At 41.1% G+C, this 15,413-nt stretch overlaps 1 protein-coding gene across 1 annotated transcript in view; it reads left to right on the top strand.

Moving 5' to 3' along the window:
* Positions 1-1,472: 1,472 nt before the first annotated feature.
* The window catches only part of LOC110962969 (V-set and transmembrane domain-containing protein 2-like protein), an 80,142-nt gene continuing 66,201 nt past the window's right edge, over positions 1,473-15,413 (top strand). The window contains exon 1 of the mRNA XM_051949107.1: positions 1,473-1,825. Coding sequence (XP_051805067.1) covers positions 1,708-1,825 — 118 coding nt within the window. The 5' untranslated portion in view covers positions 1,473-1,707. The remainder of the gene's footprint in view (positions 1,826-15,413) is intronic.

Genomic DNA, 15,413 nt, shown 5'->3' with positions numbered 1-15,413 from the left:
TTACAGTAAGATGCTTTGTGGTTGAAATAATGCCACAGATGAACAAATGAATGGGCTGACTGAAGGCTACATCACAGGAAACAGTTGAGTTTGCCCCCATTCAAATTCAGACTTCCCATGGCTGTTTAATTAGAGGTTAGCTACAGTGAATTAAAAGCTGGAACAAAATTCACTTTTGTTGCACTGAGTTTCCAGGCCTACACAGGTAATACTCAATAGTGCAAGCACACATATGCACATATATACTCTACTGTTCAAACACTTGGAAATATCCTTGTTTTTGAAAGAACTCCCCCCCCCCTTTTTTTACCATAAAGATAATCAGAAATAGTCTAGATTGTTAATGTGGTAAATGACTATTATAGCTGGAAGCGGATGATTTTTAATGGAATATCTACGCTGAGGTACCGTTTCCAGAAATCATCACTCCTGTGTTCTAATGCTACATTGTGTTAGCTAATGGTGTTGAAAGGCTCATTGATGATTAGAAAACCCTTGTACAATTATGTTGGCACATGAATAGAAGTGTGAGTTTTCATGGAAAACATGAAATTTTCTGGGTGACCCCAAACTTTTAAACAGTAATGTATGTCAGATGAATCCAGTAGAACATCTTTGTGGTATTTTAAAGAGAAAAATGGAGCAAGAGAACCGGTCCTGTAAAAAGCAGCTGAAGACAATAAATCACTGAAAACAACAGAACATCTCTCCTCCATGCTGAGGATCGAGTCTGTCATCAATAATAACCTTGGACTATGAAGTACTGCAAGGAAATAAATATATATAAATCAATAAAATGAAGACTTGAATCTCTGTAATGGAAGGTGTGTTGTTGCTTGCATTGTGTTCCTACCATCAGGTCTGAATTTGTAATATTGAAGATCTAGTTTTTAATTTTACCAAAGAAAAGCCAATGTTCCACTGTTTGACCGAGAAGTAACGCAGTTATGAGAAGTGATGCTGTTTTTTAGACAAAAATTTAAACAAAAATGTAATGTGTTATTCTACCCTGTCACTCAACAGGGTGAGCGGGCGACCCATAAACAAGTGGTCATGGGTTACAATCCGACCCCGCCATGCACTGCATGTCTTTTCCTCACGTTTCCTGTCTCTCTCCCCACTATGCACTATCATAAAGGCCAAAAACCTAACTTAAAACAAAAAAGATCTGACATGTTATTCAGGCTTCTGTTGAAGGCTGAAGTGTATAATTGAACTTTCAATGTGCTCTTTAAAGGGTGCTTGCTCCCTGCTAGCAAACACTTTGTTAAGCTAATGTTGTACAAATCTGCTCGTCTGTAGAAAACACATCTTCAGTATTTAGTTAACATTATTATAACGCGCTGATGTTGTGGTTCTGGTCTCCTGCAGCGTCTTAAATGTCTTTTCTTGCTGAAAAATGTCGTTTCGTGAAGTTTTCATATCACTCCTCCGGTAATTGATATTCCCCCTGCAAGCCGCTGCACCTCCCATCGTGGAGCGGTGTCCTTCCGCCGCATGTAGAGCTGCTGAGCGGACCGGAGCCTCAGTGGTGATCAGCTGTGTGAGAAGCGACAACGACTTCTCGCTCTTCCTAACCGTAACAATTCAGCTGGATTTTAAACTGAGCACAGGGAAAAGAAAAAAAAAAACACATCTTTTTCGACGTGCGCTCCACCTGATGTGAAGAGAAAGAAGAGAAAGGAGAGCAGACAAACCAGAAGAGAAATGGGAGCGTTCAGGCTGCTGCTGGGGACTTTACATTACGTTGGACTCTACATGCAACTTAGTGCCTCCACCAGGCGTGCTGGACACGGAGACACGGAGAACCACATCTCTGGGAACGGTAGGTGGAGGAGGCTGGTCGATGGAGGGAAACCTCTTTATGCAGCTGCTGCTTATTATGTGGCAACTGATGCACGTGTGTTTTCTCTAAATGCGCTCAAAGTGCATGATTTGTTGCCGTCATGCATAAATGTAATAAAAAGAGTTAAGGCGTGTGCGCTGGCAACCTCATTGGAATTAAAATGAAACTAACTCAGGTCTATGGAGCTGAAATCGGACTGTGTTTTCAATGAGTTGTGTTCTGGTGAGTGACAGGGTTTAGTTTTAGAGCTGTAGCTCTTTTGTCCTGATCTGATTCGTTCAGCAGAGCAGAGGTATTGTCAGCTGATAGACCATGCTAATATTCCCTCTGTAACCTTTACTGAACAGCCTTTCCTCTGGCTCACATCGGCCCTCCTGTCTCACTAGGAGCTTCCCTAAATGTCCTCCAGTGTTTCACTTGGTTACGTCATACAGTGGAACACTGTCACAGCTCTCTGCCTCGTCCTGCTAACTTTGGCTGGTAATGTCCACAGGTGTCATGCTGCCAGCTTGGCAGATGTTAGTGTGGGTGGAAAATTTGAAGTGAAGAGCAGAAAGTGGACTTTCCTTTGGACTGTTCTTCATTAGCAGACACTTCATCAGCACCTGAGCTACACAAACAGCATTCATGACTCAGTTCATGTCCCACACAGCTTAATTACAGTACAGCATAGACAAGATCCTCTTAGAGGGAGAAACTGTAATAATAATAATAATAATAATAATAATAATAATAGGAGCTGCACAGTGGTGGTTAGCACTTTCGCCTGGTTTGCATTCCAGCTTTCCCGGGATCTTTCTGCATGGAGTTTACATGTTCTCCTGTGCATGCGTGGGTTTTCTCTGGGCACTCCGGCTTCCTCCCACAGTCCAAAAACATGCTGAGGTTAATTGATCACTCTAAATTGCCCGTAGGTGTGAATGTGAGTGTGATTGTTTGTCTGTATATGTAGCAACAGACTGGCGACCTATCCAGGGTGTCTCCTGCCTTCGCCTGAGTCAGCTGGGATGGGTGTATAGATGATGGATGGATAGATAATAATGTAATAATAATCTTGTCTGGGTTGATCACATTTGTACCGACTTAAAGTGAATAATTAATCCTCAAAGGTTGACCTCAGCTGCAACCTGTTTTTCTAAGCAACAATGAGTGAAAGCAAGAAAGCTGAGGTATTTCTGGAAAGAAAAAAAAAGAATGTCAAAGCAGCAGGTTAACATTATGGGAAATTACACTTGTTGGCTTTCAAGCTAAGAAATGATGATGAGACTGGTAGCACTCTCATATCTGTTCATTAAATATAAAGCTACAGTCTGGAGATGCTTCATTTAAAGACTAAACAGGTGAAAACAGATGACCTGACTCTGCCCAAAGTAAGGCTGAATGTTTTGGGGACAATATCAAACTGTGACATTAACTAAGACAATGGTTCTGTCGCGGAAACCGGTGGATTGTTCTGTTTGGGTTCAAAGGAAGTTGCTGCCCAAAACAAAGGCATTTCTGTAGCTCGTGATCTTGATTACACAATCTGATCTTAAACTTCATCAGTAGTAATGGAAATGGAGAATGATGGACAGATTGGTGCAGCAGCAACATTACAATGTTGTCCCAGAGGGTCGTGATGAAAAGGGAGTTGAACTGTGGCCTACAGTCTATGTTGCAACCCTCACCTGTAGTCATGAGCTCTGGGTAGTGACCAAAAGAATGAGATTGTATTTAAAAGTGGCGCAAATGGGTTTGCTCCTTAGGGTGGCTGGACTCAGCCTTAGAGATGGTGTGAGGAGCTCAGATGTCTGGAGAGAGCTCCAAGTAGTCGTTGCTCCTTCCCGTTGAAAGGAGCCAGCTGATGGATGGATGCCTCCTGTTCATCCAACTAGAAAAAGACCTCAGGGTAAACCTAGAACTTGCTGCAGAATTACATGCACTGCCATCCAAAAGTTTGGGGTCACCCAGACAATTTCCCAAACCCTAACCCTTTTTCATGAAAACTCACACTTTTATTCATGTGGTAACATAATTTCACAAGAGTTTTCTGATCATCAATCAGCCTTTCAGCATGATTAACTAACACAATGTAGCATTAGAACACAGGAGTGATGGTTGCTGGAAATGTTCCTCTGTACCCTATGTAGATATTCCATTAAAAATCAGCCGTTTGCAGCTAGAATAGTATTTACCACATTAACAATGTCTTAGACTATATTTCTGATTCATTTGATGCTATCTTCATTGAAAAAAACTGCTTTTCTTCAAAAATGAGGACATGTCTAAGTGACCCCAAATTTCTGAGTGGTAGTGTTATCTCAACTGGCCTGGGAACATCTCTGGATCGCACTGAATGAACTAGAAAGCTTTGTTGGGGAGAGGGACATTTGCTGCTGGATACATGGAAGAAATAAATATATGGATAGATTTATTTTTTTTTAAGTCAAGCTTCAGTCCAGCATTCACTGTAAAATACATTTAAAACATGAATTTACATGGTTTCCCTGTGCATGCGTGGCTTTCCTCTAAGTACTCCAGCTTCCTCCCACAGTCCAAAACATGCGGAGGTTAACTGGTTACTCTAAATTGTCTATAGGTGTGAATGAGAGTGTGATTGTTTGTCTCTTTATGTAGTCCTGTGATGGACTGGTGACCTGTCCATGGTGTTCCCTACCTTCACCCTAAGTATTCTCATCCAACTCTTTTCCAAAGAGCAGATTTCCATGACAAGTGATGTCCTCAAATTTGCTTGGTTTAAATGTTTAACAATTGTGCTGAACTAGGGTCTTGTGATAACTTAGTTCACATGCTGGGAGTGTCCTGCGGTGTCTGGTAAGTTGGCAGCAGATTCTTTTGCTCTGGGAGGATTGTAGGGGAGTCTTAAGAATCAAACATGTTCAGGTACATCCCAGTAATGTTCAGTTTGATGGGGACCAGTCAAGTGTTTTTGGAGTTGTTCCTGATCAATTCTTGTGGCGTGGCCAAGCATGTTTCTTGCTGGAGGGGAGGCTGCTGCGATCGGCGAGTGCCCTTACCGTTGAGTGGAAATCACATCCACGCTGAGACTTAAGGCTTCCTAGCAGATCACTACATTGTAATAGATCATCATGTTATTCATTTTACTTGTCAGTAGTTTCAGAGTTCTGGCTGGCTGTTAGCCTAGCCGCGCTAGACAACCCACGGCAACAAATTTAATTCTCTGCCAGGGTGGGTCTAGTTACCCTCGGTAAGCCTCGAGGTTGGATGCTCCTAAAACTGGCCGACGAATCACCATGAAGTGTAGAGTCAGAAGGCAGGCGTAACTAAGTGACGACAGAGGCACGACGATTCTAACAGAAACAACCGGAAACAACTTGCCTAGCCGCGCAAGACATCCCACGGCAACGAATTTAATTCTCTGCCAGGGTCGACAACAAAACGACAACAGTCGTTGAGCTCCATTAGCACCGACTCTGAATAATCTTTCTGTTAACATGTCTGTAATATACTTGAGCTTCACCCATTGACTGTATAAATAAGGCTTCACCGAACTACCGCATCCTCTGATTTCTGGTGCGCTAGGAGCTACGTCAGCGTATTCGTTGCGCTGATTGGTTGTATACCTACCCAATTGCTGCAGAGTGATTTGAAAGACAACCTTTAGCCCGCCTCCCTCGCTGTCGAGAGTTCCTAGACCCTTGTCTCTTCAGACCTGGGTCTAGTGCGGCTAGGCTAGCTGGCTGTTGTGTCCATTAGATCTTTTCTGTCTATGTATAGACATCATGTTAAAAGATCTCTGGATTTCAGCTTTAAATATTTAGTAGTTATCATTTTTTTCCCCATGTGGAATCAATAGAAATGGTATCTGACAGCAGATTGGCGCATCCGTACCATATAGAATCTGTTTTCACACTGAATAATGTGCTCATGAGAAAAGATATTTTTGAACAGTGGATGTGAGGGATTTTTATGGAAATGAGTGCATGCAGATACACTTGTTTTTGTTTTGTCCTAAGGATAAAATGAGAGAAAAGAGGAGGGCAACAAGCGATTTAAAACTCCTGCAGATGCAAGTGCATTACTAGATTCATGTAGTGTGAGTCCTAATTGAAATACTAACTGGCCTTGCAGTGTAATAATTAACAAAGCACAGTGCTTTGTACTGTAGTATAGAGTTAAGTCTAATAGGATTTTCATGTGGATTGTTAGTATAATATTTTACAGGATGGGAGTGATAAAAGGATAAACCTGCTTGAACTCTGTTAACACCTTTATATTTGCAGAATAAATTTAGCCACTTATTTTAGAATGACATCCATAGTTATGAGGTGAATTCACAGAGTGGGCTATGCTGCAATAAGTTATATCAAACAAATGGCATGAGGACTGAAGGAATTGAGAGACACTCATTTGCTTTTTTGACTATGCTATAATTTTGCCGTGTACTGGAGGTGTCCACGTCTCTAGGGGTCATAATTCATCCTCCTCTTTCTTCGTTGGCACTGCAGGAGAGAAGTAGGAGGAGATAAATACACTGAAAGACAAACAGTTTGTAAAACTTAGGTCAATTTTCATAATGTTCCAATCCTCATCTGCCCAGATGCTGTTTTAGTCACTGATACTTTTCAATTAGCTCCCAATTAGTAGCAAGCGAGGCGATTATTCCACCCAATCAATTGCTTTAATTAATCAGTGAAGGGCAAATGAGCCATTGGGCAAATACGATGCTAAAGCTTTCCATAGAACCAACAGTTGTAATGAGACAACAGACTCTTCTACTTTTTTCCCTTTTTCATTTATCAACTTTCACAGTTTCCTTAGTATCAGTTTAAATGAAAATCCATTTTCCACTTTAATGTAAATTGAAAATGCAATTTTGGTTCCCCTGATTGTAGTAGCTAAAATATAATTCTTAGAGCACTGTTACCACCATGTTTTTGTTTCTCTCTTTGCAGTTCTTGATGGAGCCAGACGGATTTTTGCTCTTAAGGTGGTAATGGACACCTGTTTTGTTGATTAGTAATGACTTTCTAGCTCTATTCCTCTTTGTTAAACACCAGGACGGCTGTCTTTCGTCGTCTTGCAGTTCTCTTCTTTTAGGCACTTTGATAATTAGATTATCTGTTGACTTTACATGTACAGCGCATGCACCAAATTATGGTGACTCAGTACATTTCAATACAGTTAAATATGTCAAATTTTCTAACACAATTTATTACATATGTTGAATTATTATGAATATTTTATGCTGTAACTATTTTCTCGAATTTCTAACTAAATTATCAATGTTAAAGGTCTGCTGTGAAACCTTTGTAAAGAAAAAAGCAGCAAAATTTATTTCCAAAGCTGAGCCTTCACTCAGGTCCAGTCATGTATCGTCACCCCGTTTTGACCTCCATCACCAGAGAAACCAGCGCCATTCTGACTCCCATTATCAGACTGGATTTGAACCATCTTTTTTGTAATTCAACAAGCATTCGCTCGCTATTCAGTGAAGACAGAATCTTTTATGGCTGCTAGACCGTCTGAAAAAGCTTCAGGCATGGCTGCCCCTCCATGCCATAACAGTATTTGAAAAGAATATAGTGGATTGATGTTTGAGCCTAAACCCGGGTCTGGCACAGATGCAGTCACAGCCTGTGATAGTTAAACCTCCATTACAGAACTGTCTTTATCAACTCTAGTATCTCTGTGATGATGGTTTGTAAATGTGATGTTGGGTGGGGGATGGGGGACTTCCACTAAAAGCAAACCGGAACACTGAGGCAATGACATCAAACTGCTATTAAATATTTAACAGTGGCCAATGCAGCATCCCTGGCAAACACTCAGCAGCAGCTTGTGGGGTTTACTCGTGTCTTCTATGGAGTCAGACACCAAATGTCCCCGTCTGCTTCTCGCCTCCCGCTCACTCACAGTTCACATGTGCCAGCAGAGCATTGACATGACAGCGGCATCCCATCATCACCATGACAGTCAATGCAGAAGAACAACTGCCACGGGAAGCTCTGTCAGGTGCACTGATTTACTGTTACAGATTTAGAAAACAGTGTTAACTGGGTCAGCTAATATGGGCACCGATCCAAGTAGCACTGAATAAACATTGCGCTGTATTGGCTTTTTCTAAAATAATGACTGGAACAGCTGCCTCATCTCATCAGAGAGATTTTGTAAGAATATTCAGTTAAATGAAGGAGAAATGCAGTTTGTCACATCTGGTTGTTTAAAAAGTGTGAACACACAGCAATTTTTGAATCCGTTATGCTTAAATTAACTGAAGAGAATGTGTATATTTTATTTTGTAATTATAGTGGCGTGGTGGTTAGCATCAACGCCTTGCAGCTAGAAGATTGCCAGTTCATGTCCCTGCCTTCCTGGGATCTTTCTGCATGGAGTTTACATGTTCTCCCTGTGCATGCATGGGTTGTCTCAAGGTTCACCGGCTTCCTCCCACAGCCCACAAACATGCTGAGGTTAATTGCTAACGCTACATTGTCCGTAGGTGTGAATGTGAGTGCGATTGTCTCGATGTGTAGCTGTGATAGACTGGTGACCTGTCCATAGTGTCCCCTACCTTCACCCTAAGTCAGCTGGGATAGACTCCACCCCCCTGCGACCCTAGTGAGGACAAAGCGATGTATAAATAGACCCTTTTCCAATATTTTTGCTCACCTAACAATTTGATGTTCCATTACAAATAATGCTGACTTCTAAGTTGTGTATCAGATCCAGATGTAAATACCTGTACATACAAGCTGCTCATTAAATATATTACAGCATAATCAGATATACCTATAAAAGCCTAATGAGTATTAAGCAGTCCATAGATAATGGATGAATGGAATTACACAGAATCCATGGTATATACTCTACCAGTCCAAAGTTTGGACACATCTTCTCATTCAATGCTTTTTATTTATTTGTATTATTTCCTACATTGTAGAATAATACTGAAGATTAACAATTTTTTGTTTCCAACATAATTCCATATATATTCTTTTGTAGTTTTGATGTCTTCATTATTAATTTACAATGTATAAAATAATTAAATAAAAAGCACTGGCTGAGAAGGTGTGTCCAAACTTTTGACTGGTAGTGTACATTATAACCTAAGTGTGTGTTATGAGTTTGTGAAAGTTATTTACTTCGCAGTCAAATTCAAATAATAAAAAACGCCTAACTTCCAAAAATTAGGTTTCAAAATGTGAAAAAATATTCAATATTCTCTGCTCTGAAACTCTGAGGGGGTTTGTCCACCGAAGGTGCTGATTGTGAGCTTTTACACCAGCTGAACTGAGTGAATCATACAAATGGACCTGAGCTTCTCTAAACTGAACCAAATGGGTAAAATGTAAAATCACAAAGGCAACTGTAGATTATTTCTGTCTCTTTGCAGTAAGTTACCTGCTATGATAAGCTGAGCACACAAGGCAGCTTACACTCATTGATGGGCATGTACTGCCACCAGTGTCAGCTGGACAGGAGGTTGAAGGCCAGGGAGGGAGATAGTCAGTTCAGCCCCATTCATCAGAAGCGAGTTATTTGTGGATTAAATCCCAGTTGTCTAAATAGTTTCTAAAACCTGTACAGCAGTCTCTACAGAGGTGGTTGTTGGTGATGATCCTCAGCAGCCCATTAATGTGGCTCTTTGCAAATCAATCCACCTCTTCTGCATCTTATCATTTTTAGGAAAATTATGACCATGGCCAGCATAGAGCAGGAGAACCAGTGATGCTGATAAACTCCAGTTTTTAGAACACTGTAGTGTTTGGTTCCAGTGCTATATCGAACCATGAAACCTTAGCAGAAAATTATGAAAAACGGTTTATTGGTTTAACTCCACACTGTTCAGTCTTTCCACGTTTTCAGCAACTGTTTTCTGACACGTACACGACCGTTCAAAAATTTAGGGTCACTAAGAAATGTCCTCATTTTTGAAATACAGTCTAGACAGTCTGGACGTTGTTAATGTGGTAAATGACTATTCTAGCTGAAAACGGCTAATTTTTAACGGAATATCTCCATAAGGGTACAGAGGAACATTTCCAGCAACCATCACTCCTGTGTTCTAATGCTACATTGTGTTAGCTAATGGTGTTGAAAGGCTGACCGATGATCAGAAAACCTTTGTACAATTATGCTAGCACATGAATGAAAGTGTGAGTTTTCATGGGAAACATGAAATTGTCTGGGTGACCCCAAACTTTTGAATGGTAGTGTATAAGGTGTTTCAAAACAAACCTTTGAATTTCTCCCTAATTAATAGTATTTTGTTTTTAAAATATATTGGTCTCAATTTTGATAGCTTTCAGTTGTGTTTTGATGTTACAGAGCACACACATTTATGGCATTGCAGTCATGTCCCATTCATTTTAAAAACACGATTAAGAAACAATTAAGTATGGATCCTATCTGCAAACCTAATCTGGTGCATCAGCAAAAGCTTTGTAGGCAACATTAAGAATGTCTGTGTGATTTTCTGTGACAGCTTGCTATAGTGAAGAAATCCCAACAGATAAACAACCTCCCTGGCTCATAAACAGCCTGTGATACCATGATAATGGATCCTCTTGGCCCTCTGTCACTCTTGCCATGGCGTACATGCAGGTATGCCAAGGCAGGCTCGTCTGTGACTACCTGAGTCTTCTGTCACCCCCATCTGCAATGGGAAACCAGTGTTTGCCCTTCTATAGAAAAAACAAGCACACACTATGTCCCCCACCTCCTACACCCAAACAATGTACTTACAGCAGTCCAATCCCAAGGCTGATTGAGTTAGTCAGGATGTACATGGGTGATGAGTCAAGGTCTCCAAGCTGATCCTGTCCACTCTGTATCTTAATCTCAGTGCAGCGTGGCACCTTCATCATGGCCAAGAAAAGCACTCATTCCCTCCTATGGCATTGTCAGAAAGGCAGCATTTGTTTATTAGTTGATGATCAAAAATCATGGCATCATAGAATGCGGCCATTTATCATAGATTTACCCACAAACAAAATCAGCACAGGTGTGTGCTATGCATGTGTACGGATATCGAATTGTGTGATTTAAATATGTAGCGGTCAGCAGGAATGGATGGGACTTGGAAACACCCTCACAATTTAATCAATTCTTCCTTGCATCATTTTGGACAGATAAGTCCCGATAAGTCTGCAACAGTTAATTTGTAGTAGGATCACAATCATGTGATCGTCAGCAGGCAGCTGACGCAGCGTTCACTTGTTGTCATAGTTACAGTGACACTGTGCCGCTATGTCGCAATGGTACAGAAATCTTTAACAAATTCATGGATCCAGACTATAAGCTGCATCACTGCAAAATCAAAATACACTGTGTCATTTCTGACCTTCCCTGAAAATTTAATCCAAATTTGTTGGCTGTTTTTGAGCAATGTTGCTAACAGACAGACAGACAGACAGATGAACAAACGTCCACCGATCATCACATAACTCCGTTGCTCCTTGGAGGCATAATAATGTAATTTGTTGCACCCACCAGCTATTCAGCTCTATTTATTCTAAAGCCCCAAATAATTGTGCTGTGTAAAGTCAATAGATGTTTTGTTTGCTTTCGTGTTCTTTCTGATATTGTTGCCTAATTTTATTTCGGACATATACTCTCTCCATCTGTCTCCCACTGTCAGTACCTGTGCTGCTCAGAGACATAAAAATAGCAGAAGGAAAGTGTCACAACAAACAGGAAGGATGGGTGAGGAGGGTGGGACGACTCAGCGGTAGGTAGAGCCGATGCATTTAGGCCCTGACCTCAGCATATACTCCTCACTGACAAGCAAGAGCTGGAGGGCGATCTGAGACAAACTACACAAAGGAGAGAAAATATTACTGTAGCTGCTGCTCCCCTCCACCTGATACACAGCTTGGTTGTCTCAGTACTTAAAAATCAATCTTTTACACGTCTCCTGGCTTTTTGTACTTACCCTGTCATGAGCAAAATGTACTCAAATCTGTGACATTTTCACATTAAGAGGTGTTGACTTTGCTGCTCTGTGCCATTCACTGATGTGTTTCAAGCTACACCTTCATGATAGCTGTTGAACTTCGAGCATTGCTACAAGATGGTGGGAATCAAATTGATTTTTTCGGGGGTTAATTAAATAAAACAGAATGTGGAATCACACAGTCGATTTGATGGCAAGAAAATGTGTTCTAATAGTTATATCCTGGAAGCTGAGAAGGTAAATCTCTTACAGTGTTCTCAGAATCTCATGTGATTCATCACATTTGGCACGTTAATGGCTGCTGAGATTTGTTTCCGGCAACGGCTGGATTAACTTGCAAGGGGCGCCCTGAGCTACATGTGCTTGTGGAGCCTTGTTACAAGCTTTGTTTGGTCAAAAAGAAATGAGCCATTTTTGACAGAGGATATCTGTGAAGTGAAGACTTCATGTTGAGGCTAAAACAAGGAGTTTATCTCTCATATTACCTTCAAATTTACTAACATCTTTTATCCTTAGGGTCAATTTCACTCCAACAATTTAAACCTCCAGAAAATTATTATTAAAATTGTTATAATTAAAGTTGTTCCCCAGTTTTATGTGTCTGTTCTATAACATTTGGAATTCAAAAACAATTTCTGTTATCAAGTATAGTAGCATGTATTATGTTCGGAGTCAATTTGACCCCAGAAAAAACAAACACAATCTCAAAAAAATTATTGCCCTAAAGCTTTGTGAAGATTGTAAAACTGCATGTTATAGTGACCTCAGTATCATCCAAAACAACCAAACAAAATTGTGTAAAACATTGATATTTCATCTATGTTTTATGCAGCTAAAAGCATGGGTTCAAATTGACCCCAAAGAACTCTGATGTGTACAACACGTGTACAGGACATTGAAAACATATCGTCACATTAATTTTATACTCACCCAGATGTCCCCATTAAGTTTGGAAAAGGTATTAAATATGAAGAAAAAAAATGATGTCAATAATTTATTGAGAGACGTTCAACACTGAATGGGGTCAAACTGACTCCAAAGATAACATGAGGGTTAAGTTGCTCCTGAGGTCTTTATCATTTCATTTGACTCCAAGCAAATTTCCAATCAGAATATCACAGAACAACTAATGCTGAGGCCCCTGAAATGCTAGGTAACTGGACAGTACGCTCCCTGTATGTGGTTCGTAATCCAGCCCTGTATTGTTTTAAACCTAAGAATCTCAAAAAGCATGTTTTTTCTTGAAGTTACTTTTAAAGTCCTTCACTGAGTGTAGAACATTTGTGTGATCGTCTCAGTTTATTCTGATGGAGAAAACTGGTTCATCCATCTCCTTTAGCAGGTACAACTTTTAAAAATTCTGCATACTGCTCAGAACATGTGATTTCTTTTGGCCTTTTTGCCTTCATTTTGTATAAATGCGAAAAATCTTTCACCACGTAGGTCCGCATTAAATGCGCTTTTTTTGTTAAATGTTTCTGTAGCGTGTTTGCTGTTTTGCGTGACAGCATAAGCAGATATACTCAGACAATCCATTATCTTTTTTCAGGGCATGAAATACTCCTGTTCTGTGAAAGCTGCTGGCATCTGAGAGATAAGCACATGGTGTCCTTTGATGTTGGTGCCATCTGCGTCAGTATGCAATGCCAGCAGACGTATAGGAGCTCATAATGGGAATGTCTGGCTGTCAGCGGTATTACTCACAGGACTTTCACATGTTACACTGATGTTCATGTCTGCGTTGGACCATTATGTTTCCATTTAGTCTCAGTTTATTTTATGACTAACGTGTAATTTTCTTTTGCTGTTTGGTTTAGTTTAGGGCTCAAAACTACTGTGAAGGTTTCCTTGCTCATTGAAAGATTATACTAAATGGTATCTTGTGTGACAATTTTTAGATTTCAAATCAAATTTGTAATTTGAAACAGTGCAATTAGCAGAACTGCAAAAGCTGTCTGGGTTTAAAATATTTTGTCAGTAGATTTACAAGTTCTGATACAGTCTCGCTGTTGATTGTGTCTGATGTGGGAATGCTTCATCACATGTTGAACTGAAGCTTGACTTAATAAAACTATATCTAAATCGAGCTGCAAAATCTGTCAGTAAAAAAATTGCAATTAAATATTTTCCTGAAATTGTTCAGCCCAATAAGTGCATTTAAATGTGATCTGGGCTGGTTCTGTCCAAGTCTCTGCATATGCAGAGCTGGGAATGACTGTGCTTAACTCGAAACCTCACTCCAGATGTTTTACAGTTGTTCTGTGGCTGCGGTCAGAGAGGACATCGTATGGATAAAACTGACTGGTTGTATCCGACACACGGAGCCAATTTGTCGATCTAACCTGTGAAAGAACAGTTCAGCTGTTATCAATGCCTGACAATGTGGACTCAGACCTCCTTTGTCCTCCATCATTCTTACCTCCTCCTTCCTTCCCTCGCCTGCAACCGCTCGCTGTACTGTGTGTAGTAAACTCTGAATCCTCTCCTCTCTCCTCCCCTTGATCAGAACGCTCTCCTCAAAATCGACACAAACAAGCTGCGAGGTCAGTCGACAGTCAAGGACTCTCCCTCCGTCTTTCTCTGAAAGTGTCGTCTGCTCGTCCTTCGCTCTCTTACAAAGCACTCAGCTGGTTTGTGTGTTTGTGTTTGTGTGTGGACATACTTTGGAGGAGAAATGATTACAGGCAGCTTTGAGCGCGGCTATTCAAAGCCACACTTTCTCTGAGGTGTCCCCGTATGACTGGAACTCATCTGCGGGACTCATCACCAACTCTGCGTGTGTGTGTGTGCTTGTGTGCGTGTGCGTGTTCCTGCTCGTGCAAGGCTCTGTGGACTTTGTGTGAGAGATGATAAAGGCAGCTTTGAGACAAATGATCCAAACCCTGTGTGTGTGTGTGTGTGTGTGTGTGTGTGTGTGTGTGTGTGTGTGTGTGTGTGTGTGTGTGTGTGTGTGTGTGTGTGTGTGTGTGTGTGTGTGTGTGTGTGTGTGTGTGTGTGTGTGTGTGTGTGTGTGGTGCGAGGTGTGTGTGCGCTCCCAGACATGGAGAGGAGGATAGAGCATTCCCTCTATTGCACTCAGCGTGATGATGTTTGGGGAAGTGTTTGGCTGTGAAGACTTGTCTGAGAGAGTGTTGCTTATCTTCCATTAGACACATTACTGCCAACGTTGCCATCAAAGGAGAAAGACGCACACACACAAAGACACACAAGACTCTCTGATTCAGAGACGCACACTTCTCCTGGGGAGGCACTTGGCAGGACTCATCTGTTGGTATTCTCACTGAGGGAGGCAAGAGGAGGAGGAGGAAGAAGACAGGCGGAGAGAGGAACATGATGTATCTATGGTCTTGGATCAGTCATTTGCAGCCTGAAGAAGCTCCTCCGCCTCCAGCAGGCTGCCACATAATTTAGTCAAGTATCATTGTCCCCTGGAGAGCCTCTCCGATTTGTGTTAGACTTGTTTAGACTATACAATTGTGTCTTTAACCCTTTACGCTTCAGTGCGTCGTAGGTGTACCGCCGGCGGTACACCTACTAATTTGCATAGGAATTTCAAGAATGTTCGACGGCTGCAAACGCGATTATACAAACACTATACGCCGATGGAAAGCTTAGATTCTCATGAATCTGCCGGTACAAACCACTTTC

This window comes from Acanthochromis polyacanthus, chromosome 6 (genome assembly GCF_021347895.1).
Source record: "Acanthochromis polyacanthus isolate Apoly-LR-REF ecotype Palm Island chromosome 6, KAUST_Apoly_ChrSc, whole genome shotgun sequence".
Lineage (NCBI taxonomy): Eukaryota > Metazoa > Chordata > Actinopteri > Pomacentridae > Acanthochromis > Acanthochromis polyacanthus.
Note: the sequence above shows the minus strand (reverse complement) of the source record. Positions and strands in the feature narration are given on the sequence as shown.